At 35.6% G+C, this 15,894-nt stretch overlaps 1 protein-coding gene across 3 annotated transcripts in view; it reads left to right on the plus strand.

Annotated features, from left to right (window-relative positions):
- The window catches only part of REV3L (REV3 like, DNA directed polymerase zeta catalytic subunit), a 187,099-nt gene that overhangs the window by 104,690 nt on the left and 66,515 nt on the right, over positions 1-15,894 (plus strand). For all 3 annotated transcript variants that reach the window (XM_059176830.1, XM_059176831.1, XM_059176832.1), the window contains exons 14-16: positions 3,701-4,617; positions 11,231-11,310; positions 12,620-12,745. In XM_059176830.1, the coding sequence (XP_059032813.1) occupies positions 3,701-4,617; positions 11,231-11,310; positions 12,620-12,745 (1,123 nt within the window). The remainder of the gene's footprint in view (positions 1-3,700; positions 4,618-11,230; positions 11,311-12,619; positions 12,746-15,894) is intronic.

The raw sequence follows: 15,894 nt of genomic DNA on the forward strand, positions 1-15,894 counted from the left end.
AATGGTGTTTGTTTCTAAAATTGTAAATTTTTACAATTTTTGAAAGAACTTAAACATGTTTGGAAGGGAGTATACATGTTTTAAGTACTTTATGTTATATCTCTAAATGAAGATTATTTTAACTTGTTCATATTATATCATTTTCTTTTCATGTTGCCAACATCTTCAATCGTATTGTTACTCCTATTAGTTTGTCCAGTTATTAGGGATACAATATGGACATGACTTCTCCTTATCTCTCGTTTTTTAAAAGAAGGCTAATTGAACATAATAATTTTTTTAAAAACCATACAAATAGACTATTTGAAAAGGAAATAATCTCATAATTCTCTGTGGTGTATATGAGAAAATGTTAGCTAATCCTCTGAAAATTCTCCTTCAATAATGAACTTGAATTTCTTAAGGCTGTTGGAAACAAAATCATTGCAAAGGAATTGGTAATATGGGTCAGACTAGTACAAAGATTTGTGAATAGAGAGAATTTGAATCCATGTAAGAGGCTCGTACTCAAAATAGGAATAGCCAAACTAAAATCCATAGAAAATAAATATATTGTAGCCAGATGCTGTGCCAAAATGAACCCTAAAATATTAATATGGTGCCATGATAAAGAATAATTTTAAAATAAAACACCAGTAATATGTAACCCAGTAACATTAAAAAAAAAAATCTTTTCAGAGAGGCAGTAGACAGATGCATACACACACACACATATACACAGCCAATAGCAAAACACAAAGAACACAAAGGCATCAGTATTGGTTTATTTATAAGCCAGTAGTTAAGTAGGTATTCTGTACCTCTTGCATCACCAAGGTAGAGCATAACTGATAGGAACTAAGTTGGGAACATAACTTAACCCAGGCCATTTAAGTGATGATTTTTTTGTTCCTCCCCCCTCCCCCCGACCCCCGTGTCTTTTATCCCATTTACCTAACCAGTTGCAAGGAGAGGCAGTTCATTTCAGTCAATCAGTCAGAAGCAGAGGAGGCTGGCTAAGACTTTTGCAGCTGACTTAGCTTAGTCTAAAGGATAGAAGAGAGATGAAGAGTCACCTAAGGCAAGAAGCCATACCATGTGTGTACAGTAACCTTCAGCAGCACCGTGTTCTTTACCCCAGTAAAAAAGACACAGTGAATACCAGGATTTTACCCAGCAGATCAGCAATAATCCTGCAGGAGTCTTTTTAAGAAGGGTTTGAGAAAAAGTGATCAGAAGTACAGGTTAAAAGTTTCCTCCCCTAAAGATTAGAAGTGGAAGACAGGACATTTCTTCCCCAGCCTTCCTAATACACAGTTCTGCAGTTTTGTTTTGCTTAGTACCTATGTGTGGTCTTTTAACACAAATGGGACTCTTTTATTTCACTGCCAGAATATATGAACGTCTGTTCCTTAAGCATTAGTTTCCATTATTTGGGGGGCTTTGGCTTTTATCAGTAGTGATTATGGTATATGTTTTTAACTGAACTATTTTTTTCCATCTTGAGCCTTGCATATCTAATTTTTAATTCTCAGGTACCTTACCATGTGTTAGTCATTAACTCTGTTGCTGTTTGTTGTTGTCCAACTTTAAGACTTGTCATGCAGCTGAAATAAAAGGATAGTCATTATTTTTGAAAAACAATTTTTAATATAAAACTTCACTATAGTAAATTTGGGAGGTATAAAAGAATAAAAGTCCCACAGTATTCTCTACCTATTTCTCTACCTATACTCTACTCAGTATTTTAATGTTTTTTGTTGTTGTTATTGTTTGTTTTTTAAGATTTTTATTTATTTTTGAGAGAGAGAGACAGAGTGAGAGAGAGCATGAGAGGGGAGGTCAGAGGGAGAAGCAGACTCCCCATAGAGCTGGGAGCCCAATGTGTAGGACTCGATCCCAGGACTCTGGGACCATAACCTGAGCCGAAGGCAATTGCTTAACCAATTGAGCCACCCAGGCGCCCTAATGTGGTTTTTTTATTTTAGTTTTTTTAAATGTATAGTTTTTATTTTGTTCTGTTTTATTAAATGTGATCTTACTATATATAGTCACAGTATTGCATACAGGTTTTTTTCACCTAATATTATAAACATTTTCCAAATAATAAGTTTCTGGAAAATTCATTTTATTTTATTTTATTTTTTAAAGATTTTATTTATTTATTTGACAGAAATCACAAGTAGGCGGAGAGGCAGGCAGAGAGAGAGGAAGGGAAGCAGGCTCCCTGCTAAGCAGAGAGCCCGATGCGGGATTCGATCCCAGGACCCTGAGATCATGACCTGAGCCGAAGGCAGCGGCTTAACCCACTGAGCCACCCAGGCGCCCTGGAAACATCATTTTAATGACTACATGATAATCCTATCATATGTGTATTTTATTGAACAGAAAGTTTGTTCCCTGTTCTGCCACTATAGATAATTATGTGGTTATTGTTTTCCTCATGAAGCACATCTTGTATTTTGGGGTTTTTCCATATAGTCTTAGAAGTAGGATTACTAAAAAATGGAAGACTCTTGAGGTATATTATGACATGAGTTGCAGCAATAACCACACTGTTGACATATTCAAGAGAGCTGAATTTACCATACCTTACCAGTTTTTGTTATTTTTTACTTCATTATGATTTCTGTATCATTAATATTAGAGTTGGCTCTGTCACATAACACATGTACTCATTTTCTTCAGTAGCAATAATCTTTCTTCTGATTCTTCATATAGCAGGGAGGTGGTTACAGAGTTAACTATTAAGGGCCAAAGTCTTTCCACGTAAAGGGGAAAAGCACCTGTGGTAATCCTTCAGCTCCAAATCAGAAAACATGAATCCAGTTCATTGAGTTTTATGTAGAGAATGACCAGGATATTGGGGAAATCATGCCCTAGAAAAAGTAACTGGAAGAACTAAGAACTTACCTTCATATCCAGGAAAGAGATATCATAAGGAAGAAAAAGTAGATTTTCTTGTTGCAAAAGACAGAGATAGTACCAGTGGATATATGTTAGAGAAAGAAGTTTAACTTGATATTTCCAACTATTGAAAAATAAATGAGGCTACCTTTTAATAGTGATTCCCCACATACACATACATTATCAGCATTTATGCTATGTATTCTGTGGCCTCTGCCAACTTAAAGTTCCTAGTGTTAAGCCTTGCCATGTAAAGGGGAGTAAGAATAGGGTAATTTATCTCAATTGTGTGTGATTTTTTTAAATGTTTGAAAGGACTTGGGGGAATACAAAGATATGTTTGAACTGACTGGTTTTGCTAAACTACTGTAGCTACTAGAGAATGTTTAGAGAGGCTGTAGATAAGATCCAGGGAGACAATCTCTAATGATAAAATTATTCCATTCTTTTTATTCATATGTGGTGACGATGGAGAGTTATTTGAGTAGAGGAAAGGAATATGATCAGTTTGTGCCATCTCCTTGGAGAAAAGGAGGCTTCAAGGGGTACTTTAAAAAAATACCTTCTTTCCTGGTATTGATGATTCCTTTCAAAGGAAATTAATTTAGTAGCATATACCTGAGAAGAAAAGCATGCTAAGACTAGAAAGAGTGTACCTGCATTAAATATGTAGTGAGAGGACACAGAAAGGAAAGAAATGGGCATTTCTAAGAATTCAAACGAAACTTCAAAAAAACCTTTAGGATAGGGAGCTAAATATTTTGGTAATCGCTCTTTGAGACAAAACAGGTGTTCTAAAATATGTTGTTTATAGGGAGATCGGTGGACGGCTTCTCATGGTAGAAACTCGACTTCCAAATGATCTGGCTGAGTTTGAGGGAGACTTTTCCTTGGAAGGACTTCGTCTGTGGAAAACGGCTTTCTCGGCAATGACTCAGAATCCAAGACCAGGGTCACCCCTTCGCAATGGCCAGGCAGTGGTCAATAAAGGGTCAAGTAATAGCTATAAAATGGTTGAAGATAAAAAAATTGTGATTATGCCTTGCAAATGTGCACCGAGTCGACAACTGGTTCAAGCATGGCTTCACGCCAAAGAAGAATATGAACGTTCCAAGAAACTGTCTAAAACTGAGCCAACTGGAGTTGTAAAATCTGCTGAGAACTTCAGCTCTTCAGTTAACCCAGATGACAAACCTGTAGTGCCTCCAAAAATGAGTACAGCTCCACATACACTCCCCACCACAGCACATACCAAGGAAGATGTTGATAACGCCCATATTGCTTTGCAAGCACCAACTATGGGTTGTAGTCGAACTATAAGTGAAAACCAGGCACTGCCACCAGTTGCTTCCACAAATGATGCTGAGAAAGTTGAAGATGATGATGATGATGACTACTATATTAGTTATAGCTCCCCTGATTCTCCAGTAATTCCGCCTTGGCAACAGGCAACATCCCCAGATTCTAAAACTTTAAATGGAGATGAGAGACCCACATCACCAGTAGAGGAACTACATTCCCTGAATATTGAGAGTATCTTAAAACCAGTAAAAGATGGTATACAGAAAAGCCCCTGCAGGGAGCCTCTGGAGCCTCTAGTGATATCTCCAATTAATGTTAGGGCAAGGACTGGAATATGTGACCCACTCTGCCTTCACAGTACACCAATTGTACAGAGAAAACTTCTGGAAAGGCTTCCTGAAGCAAGTAGCCTGAGCCCTTTATCAACAGGTGAGTTTACAAATAACAAGGACTTCAAAGTTCTTTTTCAAAGATGTAGAAATGAAAACATTAGACTATGTAATGAAATTCAGAATTTTTTATGTGATTTTTAAAATATGTTTTTTAAATTTAATTAACATATAGTATATTATTAGTTTCAGAGGTAGAGTTCAGTGACTCATCAGTCTTGCATAATACCCAGTGCTCATTATATCATGTGCCCTCCTTAATGTCCATCACTCCATTACTCCATCCCATCCAGCAATCCTCAGTTTTTCCCATGATTAGAGTTTCTTATGGCTTGTCTCCCTCTGTGATTTCATCTTGTTTTATTTTTCCCTCCCTTCCCCTATGATCCTCTGTTTTGCTTCTTAAATTCTGCATCATGAGTGAGATCATATGGTAATTGTCTTTCTGATTGACTTATTTCACTTAGCGTAATACCCTTTAGTTCCATCCTTATCATTGCAAATGGCAAGATTTCTTGTATCATATCTTTATCCATTTATCCATTTATTGTGGGCGTGGCTGCTATAAACATTGGGGTGCAGGTGCTCCTTCAGAATCCCTAGGAGTGCAATTTCTGGGTCATAGGGTAGCTCTATGTTCAGTTTTTTGAGGAACCTCCATACTGTTTTCCAGAATGGCTGCACCAGCTTGCATTCCCACCAAGAGTGTAAAAGGATTCTCCTTTCTCTGCATCCTCGTCAGCATCTGTCATTTCCTGACTGGTTAATTTTAGCCATTCTGACTGGTGTGAGGTGGGATCTCATTGTGGTTTTGATTTGTATTTCCCTGGTGCCAAGTGACACTGAACATTATTTTATGTGTCTATTGACCATTTGTACGTGGTCTTTGGAGAAATGTCTGTATCTTCTGCCCATTCCTTGATTGGAACATTTGTTCTTTGGGTATTAAGTTTGGTAAGTTGTTTATAGATTTCGGATACTAGTCCTTTATGTGATAAGACATTTGCAAATACCTTCTTCCATTCTGTTGGTTATCTTTTGGTTTTGTTGACTGTTTCCTTTGCTGTGCAAAAATTTTTTATCTTGATGAAGACATAGTAGTTCATTTTTGCCTTTGTTTCCCTTGCCTTTGGAGACATGTCTAGCCAAAAGTTGCTGTGGCCAAGGTCACAGAGGTTGCTGCCTGTGTTGTCCTCTAGGATTTTGATGGATTCTTGTCTCACATTTAGGTCTTTCATCCATTTTGAATCTATTTTGGTGTGTGGTATAAGGAAATGGTCCAGTTTCATTCTTCTGCATGTGGCTGTCCAATTTTCCCAAACCATTTGTTGAAGAGATTGTCTTTTTTCCATTAGAAAAACTCCTTACTGTTTTTTTCCATTGGAAAAACTCTTTACTGTTTTGTGGAAGATTAGTTGACCACAGAGTTGAAGTTCCATTTCAGGGTTCTGCATTCTGTTCCATTGATCCATGAGTCTGTTTTTATGCCAGTACCATATTGTCTTGATGATTACAGCTTTGTAATAGAGCTTGAAATCAGGAATTTTGATGCTACCAGCTTTTTTTCTTTCTCAACATCATTCTGGGTATTTGGGGTCTTTTCTGGTTCCATACAAATTTTAGGATTATTTGTCCCATTTCGGGGGGGGGGCTGATGGTATTTTGATAGGGGTTTCATTGAATGTATGGATTGCTTTAGATAGCATAGACATTTCAACAATATTTGTTTTTCCAGTCCATGAGCGTGGAACATTTTTCCATTTCTTTGGATCCCTCCATTTCTTTCATGAGTGTTTTGTTTTTGTTTTTTTCTTTTAAATAAACATAGAAATATTTTTATCCCCAGTGGTACAGGTCTGTGAATCGCCAGGTTTACACACTTCACAGCACTCACCATAGCACATACCCACCCCAATGTCTATACCCTACTCCCCTTCTTCCAACCCCCTCCCCCCAGCAGCCCTCAGTTTGTTTTGTGAGATTAAGAGTCACTTACGGTTTGTCTCCCTCCCAATCCCATCTTGTTTCATTTATTCTTCTCCTACCCCCTTAACCCCCCCCCCATGTTGCATCTCCACTTCCTCATATCAGGGAGATCATATGATAGTTGTCTTTCTCCGATGACTTATTTCACTAAGCATGATACTCTCTAGTTCCATCCACGTCATCGCAAATGGCAAGATTTCATTTCTTTTGATGGCTGCATAGTATTCCATTGTGTATATATACCACGTCTTCTTTATCCATTCATCTGTTGATGGACATGTAGGTTCTTTCCATAGTTTGGCTATTGTAGACATTGCTGCTATAAACATTCGGGTGCGCATGCCTCTTCGGATCACTACGTTTGTATCTTTAGGGTAAATTGCTAGGTCATAAGGTAGTTCTATTTTCAACATTTTGAGGAACCTCCACTCCACTTCCAGAGTGGTTGCACCAGCCTGCATTCCCACCAACATTGTAGGAGGGTTCCCCTTTCTCCGCATCCTCACCAGCATCTGTCATTTCCTGATTTCATGAGTGTTTCTGTAGTTTTCTGAGTACAGATCCTTTGCCTCTTTGGTTCGATTTATTTCTACATATCTTACGGTTTGGGATGCAATTGCAAATGGGATCGACTCCTCAGTTTCTCTCTCTCCTGTATTGTTAGTGTATAGAAATGCAACTGCTTTCTGTGCATTGATTTCTGTGCATTGCTGAATTCTGTATGAATTCTAGCAATTTTGGGGTGGAGTCTTTTGGGTTTTACACAGAGAGTGTCATATCATCTGCAAAGAGTAAGAGTTTGATTTCTTCTTTACAGATTCAGATGCCTTTAGTTCTTTTTGTTTGCTGATTGCTGAGGCTAGGGCTCTACTACTGTGTTGAACAGTCGTGATAGTGGACATCCTTGTCATGTTCCTGACCTTGGGGGGAAGCTCTCAGTTTTTCCCCCATCGAGAATGATAATTTGCTCTGGACTTTTCATATATGGCTTTTATGATATTGAGATATTTTATCCCTACACTGTGAAAAGTTTTAATCAAGAAAGTTTTAATCAAGAAAAAGATGCTTTTTCTGCATCTACTGAATATGGTTCTTGTTCTTTCTTTTATTAATGTAATGTATTACATTGATTTACAAATGTTAAACCATCCTTGCAGCCCAGGAGTAAGTCCCACTTGGTTGTGGTGAATAATCCTTTTAATGTACTGTTGGATCCTACTGGCTAGTATCTTGGTGAGAATTTTTGCATCCATGTTAATCAGGAATATTGGTCTGTAGTTCTTTTTGGTGGGGTCTTTGTCTAGTTTGGGGATCAAGGTAATGCTGGCCTCATAGAAAGAGTGTGGAAGTTTTCCTTCTATTTCTATTTTCTTAAATAGCTTCAGAAGAATAGGTATGAATTCTTCAAATGTTTGTTAGGATTCCCCTGGGAAGCCATCTGGTCCTGGACCCTTGTTTGCTGGGAGATATTTGATTACTGCTTCAATTTCTTTGCTGGTTATGGGTCTGTTCAGGTTTTCTGTTTCTTTCTACTTCTGTTTTGGTAGTTCATATGTATCTAGGGATGCATCTATTTCTTCCAGATTGCCTAATTTATTGACATGTAGTTGCTCATAATATGTTCTTATCATTGTTTGTATTTATTTGGTGTTAGTTGTGATCTCTCTTCTTTCATTCATGATTTTATTAATTTGGATCCTTTCTCTTCTTTTTGATAAGTCTGGCCAGGGATTTATCAATCTTAACTAATTCTTTCAAAGAACCAGCTCCTAGTTTCATTGATTTGTTCTACTGGTCTTTTGGTTTTTATTTCATTGATTTCTGCTCTGATCTTTATAAATTCTCTTCTCCTGCTGGATTTAGGCTTTACTTGCTGTTCTTTCCCCTGCTCCTTTGTGTAGGGTTAGGTTGTATACTTGCGACCTTTCTTGTTTCTTGAGAAAGGCTTGTATTGCTATATATTTTCTTCTTAGGACGACCTTTGCTGCATCCCAAAGGTTTTGAAGAGTTGTTTTCATTTTTATTTGTTTCCATGAATTTTTAAAAATTCTTTAATTTCCTGGTTGACCCGTTCTTTAAAGAATTAAAATTATTTAATTTCCTGGTTGACCCATTCATTCTTAAGTAGTATGCTTTTTTTTTTTTTTTTTTTTAAGATTTTATTTATTTATTTGTCAGAGAGAGCGCGCGAGCGAAAGCGAGCACAGGCAGACAGAGTGGAAGGCAGAGTCAGAGGGAGAAGCAGGCTCCCTGCGGAGCAAGGAGCCCAATGTGGGACTCGATCCCAGGACGCTGGGATCATGACCTGAGCCGAAGGCAGCTGCCTAACCAACTGAGCCACCCAGGTGTCCCAGTAGTATGCTTTTTAACCTCCATGTATTTGTGTTCTTTCCAAATTTCCTCTTGTGATTGGGTTCAAGTTTCAAAGCACTGAACTCTGAAAATATATAGGGAATGATCCCAATCTTTTGGTACCAGTTTAGACCTGAAAATCAGAGCTTTTTAAATGAAATTTTAACTCCACTAATGAGAAGTTATTTATTATTATTTTATCATGTCCTATAAAGTCATCAGTTATCACATGGAAACTTTATCTTTCTGCCGTGAAATCTATTTATAGATGCTTCCATCCTATGTTCTTTTGCTTGTTGGGTGAAATACAGGAGCCCTCTTAGAAACCTTCCTTTTTCTCAACTTGATTTTTCCCACTGGCTTTAACATATACCCAACTCTCTCCCACACTTTAAGATATAAAGAAAACCAAAAACCTGCCTTGACCTTATACCTGCAGCTTCTACTTTTTTTGCTGCATCTGTTTCTTCCAGATTGCCTAATTTATTGACATGTAGTTGCTCATAATATGTTCATAATATGTTCTTATCATTGTTTCAAAGCCAGATTTCTTAAAAGATTTCTAGAATTTGACAACTCCCATTTCCGTATCTCCTACTCATTTCTTAGCCCACTCAATATTCAATTCTGCCCCCATCATTCCACTAGTATGGCTCTTGTAAAGATTTTCAAAAAGTTTCATGTAGCTAAAGCCAGTATATGTTTTCTTGGTGTTCCTGTCATGTGCCCTCTTTAAACAGCCATTGTTCTATCGACCATACCTTCCTTCTTGGAGTTTTCAGTCCCCTTGGCTTTTCTCCTACTCCTATGTGTCTGCCTACTTGCTTTCCTTTGAAGCTTTACTCAGTATTTTCTCCCTAAATAGTGAGCTCCTACCCACAGGATTACTACAGATAACTTACAGATTTAAATTTCAAGTTCCAAACTCTCTTAACCTCCAATCTAGCTGTCTATTTGGCATTTCTCTTTGAATGCTCAAAAGCATCACAAGGTCAGTATTTTTCTTCTTCTGCTGCTGCTGCTGCTGCTGCTCTTCTGTTGCTTCTGCTGCTGCTTCTGCTGCTGCTGCTGCTGCTCTTCTGTTGCTTCTGCTGCTGCTTCTGCTGCTGCTGCTGCTGCTCCTGCTTCTACTTCTGCTCCTGCTGCTGCTGCTGCTGCTTCTGCTGCTTCTGCTTCTGCTGCTTCTTCTGCTTCTGCTTCTCATTCTTCTTCTTTTTCTCTTTTCAAGATGAGGGAGAGGGGAAAGGAGGAAAGAGATCCTAAACAGACTCCACACCCAGCACAGAACCCAATGCGGGGCTTGATCCCTTAACCCTGAGACCAAAACCTGAGCCAAAATCAAGGCAGACACTCAACTGACTGAACCAGTCTGGCACCCCATAATGTCAATGTTTATAAAACTCAATTTATGATCTCACAGTATACATTTGCCACCAGTCATCCAGTGTACTCATACACACAAACATACATGCCCACACATAAAAGCCCTTGTGGGGTTTTTTTGGGTTTTTTTTGTTGTTGTTGTTTTCCCTTACTTAAGTGAATAGTACAGCCATCTCTCTGTCACTGAATTACACAACTCAGAAACAGGGGATTTATTTGTAACACCCACCTGATTCCCTTTTCCCCCATTTTCTCTAGTCTGTTACCAGCCAAGTCCTGTCACTTTTTTGTTTCCCAAATTACCCAAATCTTTCCATTGTTTTCTCTGCCTCTACCACCACAACCTTAGGCCAAACTGTCATCATCTCACCTGGATGTCTGTCCTAGCCTTCTTTCCACCCACAGTAATTTCCACTTCTTTAGCTTGGTAATCAGGAAAAATTCTTACTCAGTTCCTAGTTAATTACTACTCTTTCTTCTGATTTTAGCACAAAAAAGCCTTCCTAATAAAAATCCCAGCTATATTCCCCTTTGTCATACTTACCCCAGTTACAATTTTATTTTGCTGAATGCATTTGTTGAGTATCATTCTCACTCTAGACCCTGTGAGGGAAGAGACTCTATTTTTTCCTCATCATAAATAATTGATGAATATATAAATAAATGAATTAAATGATTGCCTAGGATATGACTGAGATATAAAACTCAATAATTAAGATAAAAATGTTTTTATTTAAAAATACAGAATTTTAAAGTTAGTTTAGTGGGGATCAGAAGTTTGAATTAGTTTTATTTTTAAATTATGAAGTCTTTGGGGGGAATTAATAGGACAATAGAACAATACAAATGGTCCTCAGGAGTTTGGAATAACAAAAATTAAAGGTAATTTTGACGTACAGTTTTGATGTTAAATATGACATTTCTTTCTACAGAACCCAAAACCCAGAAATTGAGTCATAAGAAAGAAAGTAATACTGATACTCTTGGAAGAGTACTCTTAACACCAGCGAAGGTAACTATGCTAAACATACTTATTGTTCAGTGGAAGATCCATTCTTAGATTTCAGTTAGATAATTGATAACTTTGTATCTCAATTTTTAAAAATTTTATTATATTTTTGCATCATTTTATTTACATATCTTTGAGACAACAAGAAATTGCCTAATTTTTTTTAGTTTTTTTTTTGTTGTTGGGATCTAAAAGATTCTTATATGTAAATACAAATATTACAGAGAAAGTGAATATGATAGCCAAAATGTGGATTATGAGGATACAAATACATTAACTGATTACTGGCAAAATCAGAACAATCCAATGACAGCAGAGCTCAAGTAAGTGATTTTTGATCCCACCAAAAATATATCCTTTTTCTTGGTTTATTACTTTTTTCTCAACTATAATATTGATTTTTTTCAGTTCATTTTACTAAGTAGTAAAGGAAAGCAACATTATTTACTCCTGAAACTAAAACATCTTAAATATCTTTATTCAAATACTAAAAATATAGTAATACTTAGAAATATATGATTATGTTTAAAAAGGTATACATTAGACATGTATCCTTAAATATAGATGACAGAAATCACTTCCGTATTGGTTACATCTCATTAATATTAACCACATAAAATACGTTTCAGCATTTCTATTTTAGAACTAAATACTTTTTTAAAGCTTTCATTTTTAAATCAATATTGTAGAATTACAAGCTATTTATATTAAAGAATAAGTACAAATGTGTTGTGAGCATAAATCAACATTGGGGGGAATGGTTAACGAATCTGGAAATTAGAAAAAAATATTAAAAAAAAATAGATTCTATTTTTTCCAAACCTTTCAAGATGAATTATGTTTTCATTCATCTTTCACACACATGTTGTATTAGAGTAAAATACAGACCCACATTTTCAAATCTTATAGAAACTTTAGTCAGCCTGGTTGCACATACATTGCCTGCTTGTTTGCTATACTTCCAAGAAAGGTCAAGATAGATGTCCATGTGGTGTAAATGTCAGCTCTCCAACAAGACTTATTTTCATTATTTGGGGTTTATAAACTAAAGATCGACATTTGGTTTGCTTACAGATTATATCAGATATTTCTACGTATACCCAGTTCTGATACCTTGAATTACTAGCATGAAAAGAATGTTAATAAAATATTTAACTACTTTCTTCTTGGGTCTGAAGAGGTGGTACTAGTTTATCATGTATTACTAAATACATAAAGCAGATTATCGAAGTAGGAATAAGTGACCAAAAAAAGAAAATGATTGCTTATTTATCTTTTTCTGGCTATGTGTTGTTGTTGTTTTTTTTAATAGAATCAATTTGCAGCAGTAAATACCCCAAAGAAAGAAACTTCTCAGATTGACGGACCATCTTTAAACAATACTTACGGTTTCAAAGTCAGCGTGCAAAACTTACAGGAGGCAAAAGCTTTACATGAGGTAAAATTGCAACAGTGACACATACACTATTTAACCTCTCATGTTTTATTCTATGGCCAAGTATGGACATCTCTTACGGAGGGTGGAATACATTGAATTCTGTGCCTGTTAATCTTCATTTTGTTATTAATTTATATATTCATATAAAATAGAGAAACCTTTTTGGGTTTTGTTTTTTGAGAAACTTGAAGTAGCCATCAGTTATTGAGACTGCTTTGTGATTTCACAATTTTCACAAATCTTATAGCTGAAATTTGGTTTATAGAAGCTAAAATTAGAAAAGCCTTTATAACTATTCTTTATGTTATTCTGGGATTGTTATATTAAGATGTTATATCCTGGGGTGCCTGGGTGGCTCAGTGGGTTAAGCCGCTGCCTTCGGCTCAGGTCATGATCTTGGGGTCCTGGGATCGAGTCCCGCATTGGGCTCTCTGCTCAGTGGGGAGCCTGCTTCCCTCTCTCTCTCTCTCTCTTCCTGCCTCCCCATCTGCTTGTGATTTCTCTCTGTCAAATAAATAAATAAAATCTTTAAAAAAAAAAAAAGATGTTGTATCCTAAATGAGATATTTACTTGTATTTTCTACTTGTTTGGCTCAGTGAATCAGTGCTTGCTAATTCATTGCTACGATTCTATTGTTACCTTCACAGCACAGACCATATGCCAAAGGGTAGGCAGCCATCTTATAAATATGTACATCAATCACAGGACATACTAAAAAATAAAGAAAATTTATCTGTATTAAAATACAACTCAGAGCATATCTCTGGCAGGCATTAAAGTGTAAATTAGAGTATATTTTCATTGTTTACATACCTGTGCTGGCCACCACTAGCAATGTGGCTATTGAGAATTTAAAATTTGCCATATCCATCTAGGAAGTGAATTCTAAATTTCATTTAATTATACATAATTTAGATTTAAAACCTGATAATTGGCTCCTTTGTTAGAAAATGGTTAAATATGTTTGGAACAACTTAGGTATTTAAAACTACTTTTTCAGTTGTAAATTTTACAATAATACAGACCAGTTATTTCCATATAAAAATTTTTAACATCAGCATTGAAATGTGCTGTAAATGTAAATACACACAGATTTTAAAGACTTAATAGGAACAAAGAATGTAAAATATCACATAATATCACATTAGTAATGTTTTATGTTGATTACATGTTGAAAGGGTGATATTTTAGATGTATTAAATGAAACTATTTTTTTTTTTTTTTTTTTTTTAAAGATTTTATTTATTTATTTGTCAGAGAGAGAGCGAGCGAGAGCAAGAAACTATTTTTAAATTAGCCTATTTTTACTTTTTTTAATGTAACTACTAGAAAATTTAAAATTACATGTGACTTTCATGATATTTCTGTAGAACAGTTGTTTTATGTCTTTGCCCTTAGAGCACAAAATTTGATTTTTTATTTTTGTATATTTGTTCTCAAGTCAATTCTGTCTTAAACTGTTCTAAGGATAGATGAGCATTGTCTAAGAAAAATTCAAATATTGTCCTCATTTTCACCTAAATTGGAGCTAAGATTTGTACTTTTTTAGAAATTGGAACATAGTCTGATTCCCTAATTACTTGAACATTGCTTTTTTCAACAGCATTTAGTTCCTGCTTTATACCTACTTGGCCCTGTACCATATCCCTCGAAGCCTAGATAAATTAAGTAATAAACTCAGGAATACATATCTTAATGAAGTACAGACCCAAAATTAGGGAAAAAATTATGTGATAAAAAATATTTATTAAAGCAAATTTTATAGACCTTAGAAAAGACTCATTACATATGATTATCCTTTAATTATTTGAAGGATTATTCTCCTTGTGCTCTTAACATTATTTCTCCATAATGCCACTGCAGAATCATGAACCCTCTTGAAGTTAAAATCACTTAGAAGTTATGGTAGGTTACTCACAGCTTCTTCCCTAAGCAGACTTTCATCTCAACATGTATTGCCACCTGGTGGTCACATTGGGAATGAGGAAAAAAAATCTACAGTATCTATGCCATTCCTTTTTCTAGGGAATTGTGCCCATAGCTTTTTTTCCTTTGTGTTCTATTATGCTCTCTTCTGCATATACATTCCCTCTCTTCTGCATATACATTCTCCGTACAGAAGAGAAGGGTTATAATCCTCATCTTCGTCACCCACCTCTTTCTTAGTCACACTCAGTAAATCTCTCCATCTCTTGATTTCATGTTTGCTTAAAAAAAATGTCCCTAAGATCAGTAGTGCATTGTATATCAAGCAATAGAATGGCAAAATTTGAATGTGCAGTTTGGCCTATTAAATAAGAAAACCTCCACAAATCTTTTGACGTGAAATTGTCTTCAGTCTTCTTCATAGTCTGCTTTTTCATCCCTTTCTAAATAAACTGTTTTTGTTGTTGATTTGGTTTGGTTTGGTTTGAGTTTAGGGAGAGGTTTCCCAGTTTAGATTTTTTAACTTATAAAATTAATATGTGATTATTGTCTTTAAAAAAATCAAGCCTGAAGAGCATACATTTAAAAGTAGAAGTTCTTTGCTCCCCATTTTACTTAGTTTGATGTTTTTAATATTTAGAAACAAAGTATATATTCAAAGAAAATAGTAGATTTGTAGATATTTGTTTTATTCTTGTGCTTTATATATGTATAATTAATGTTCTTTACATTTTAAAAAGTATTTAATTACAAACTTATTAATGCATGCAAGACAAACAGATTTACAGTGAAAATTAAGCTTACCTCCCACATCAGACTCTAAACAGTGTCCTTCCCCAAAGACAGTATAAGCAGTTCTTTATTTTTATGTCTTTTTGCAGAAATTTTCTGTGCATGTGCTTTAACGTTTTTACATACATAAACACATGCTACACTCACTGGTTCCACTTTTCAGTGTATTTTCTATATTAGAACATTTAGATCTGGTTCATTCTTTTGAAAATTGTAAAAGTTAGAGTATTTATTATATGTAGTCTTTATGGGATGTCACATAATTTATGTAACCAGTTGCCAACAGATAAACATTTATGTTTTTAGTCTTTTATGAACTATAAAAGAGTGGAAATATAATTTTTAATGAACATCCTCATACATAAATATTGGCTACATGTGAGTATATCTGCAGGATATATTTCAGGAATAGAATTGCTAGATCAAAGGA

This window comes from Mustela lutreola, chromosome 6, assembly GCF_030435805.1.
Source record: "Mustela lutreola isolate mMusLut2 chromosome 6, mMusLut2.pri, whole genome shotgun sequence".
Classification (NCBI taxonomy): Eukaryota; Metazoa; Chordata; class Mammalia; order Carnivora; family Mustelidae; genus Mustela; species Mustela lutreola.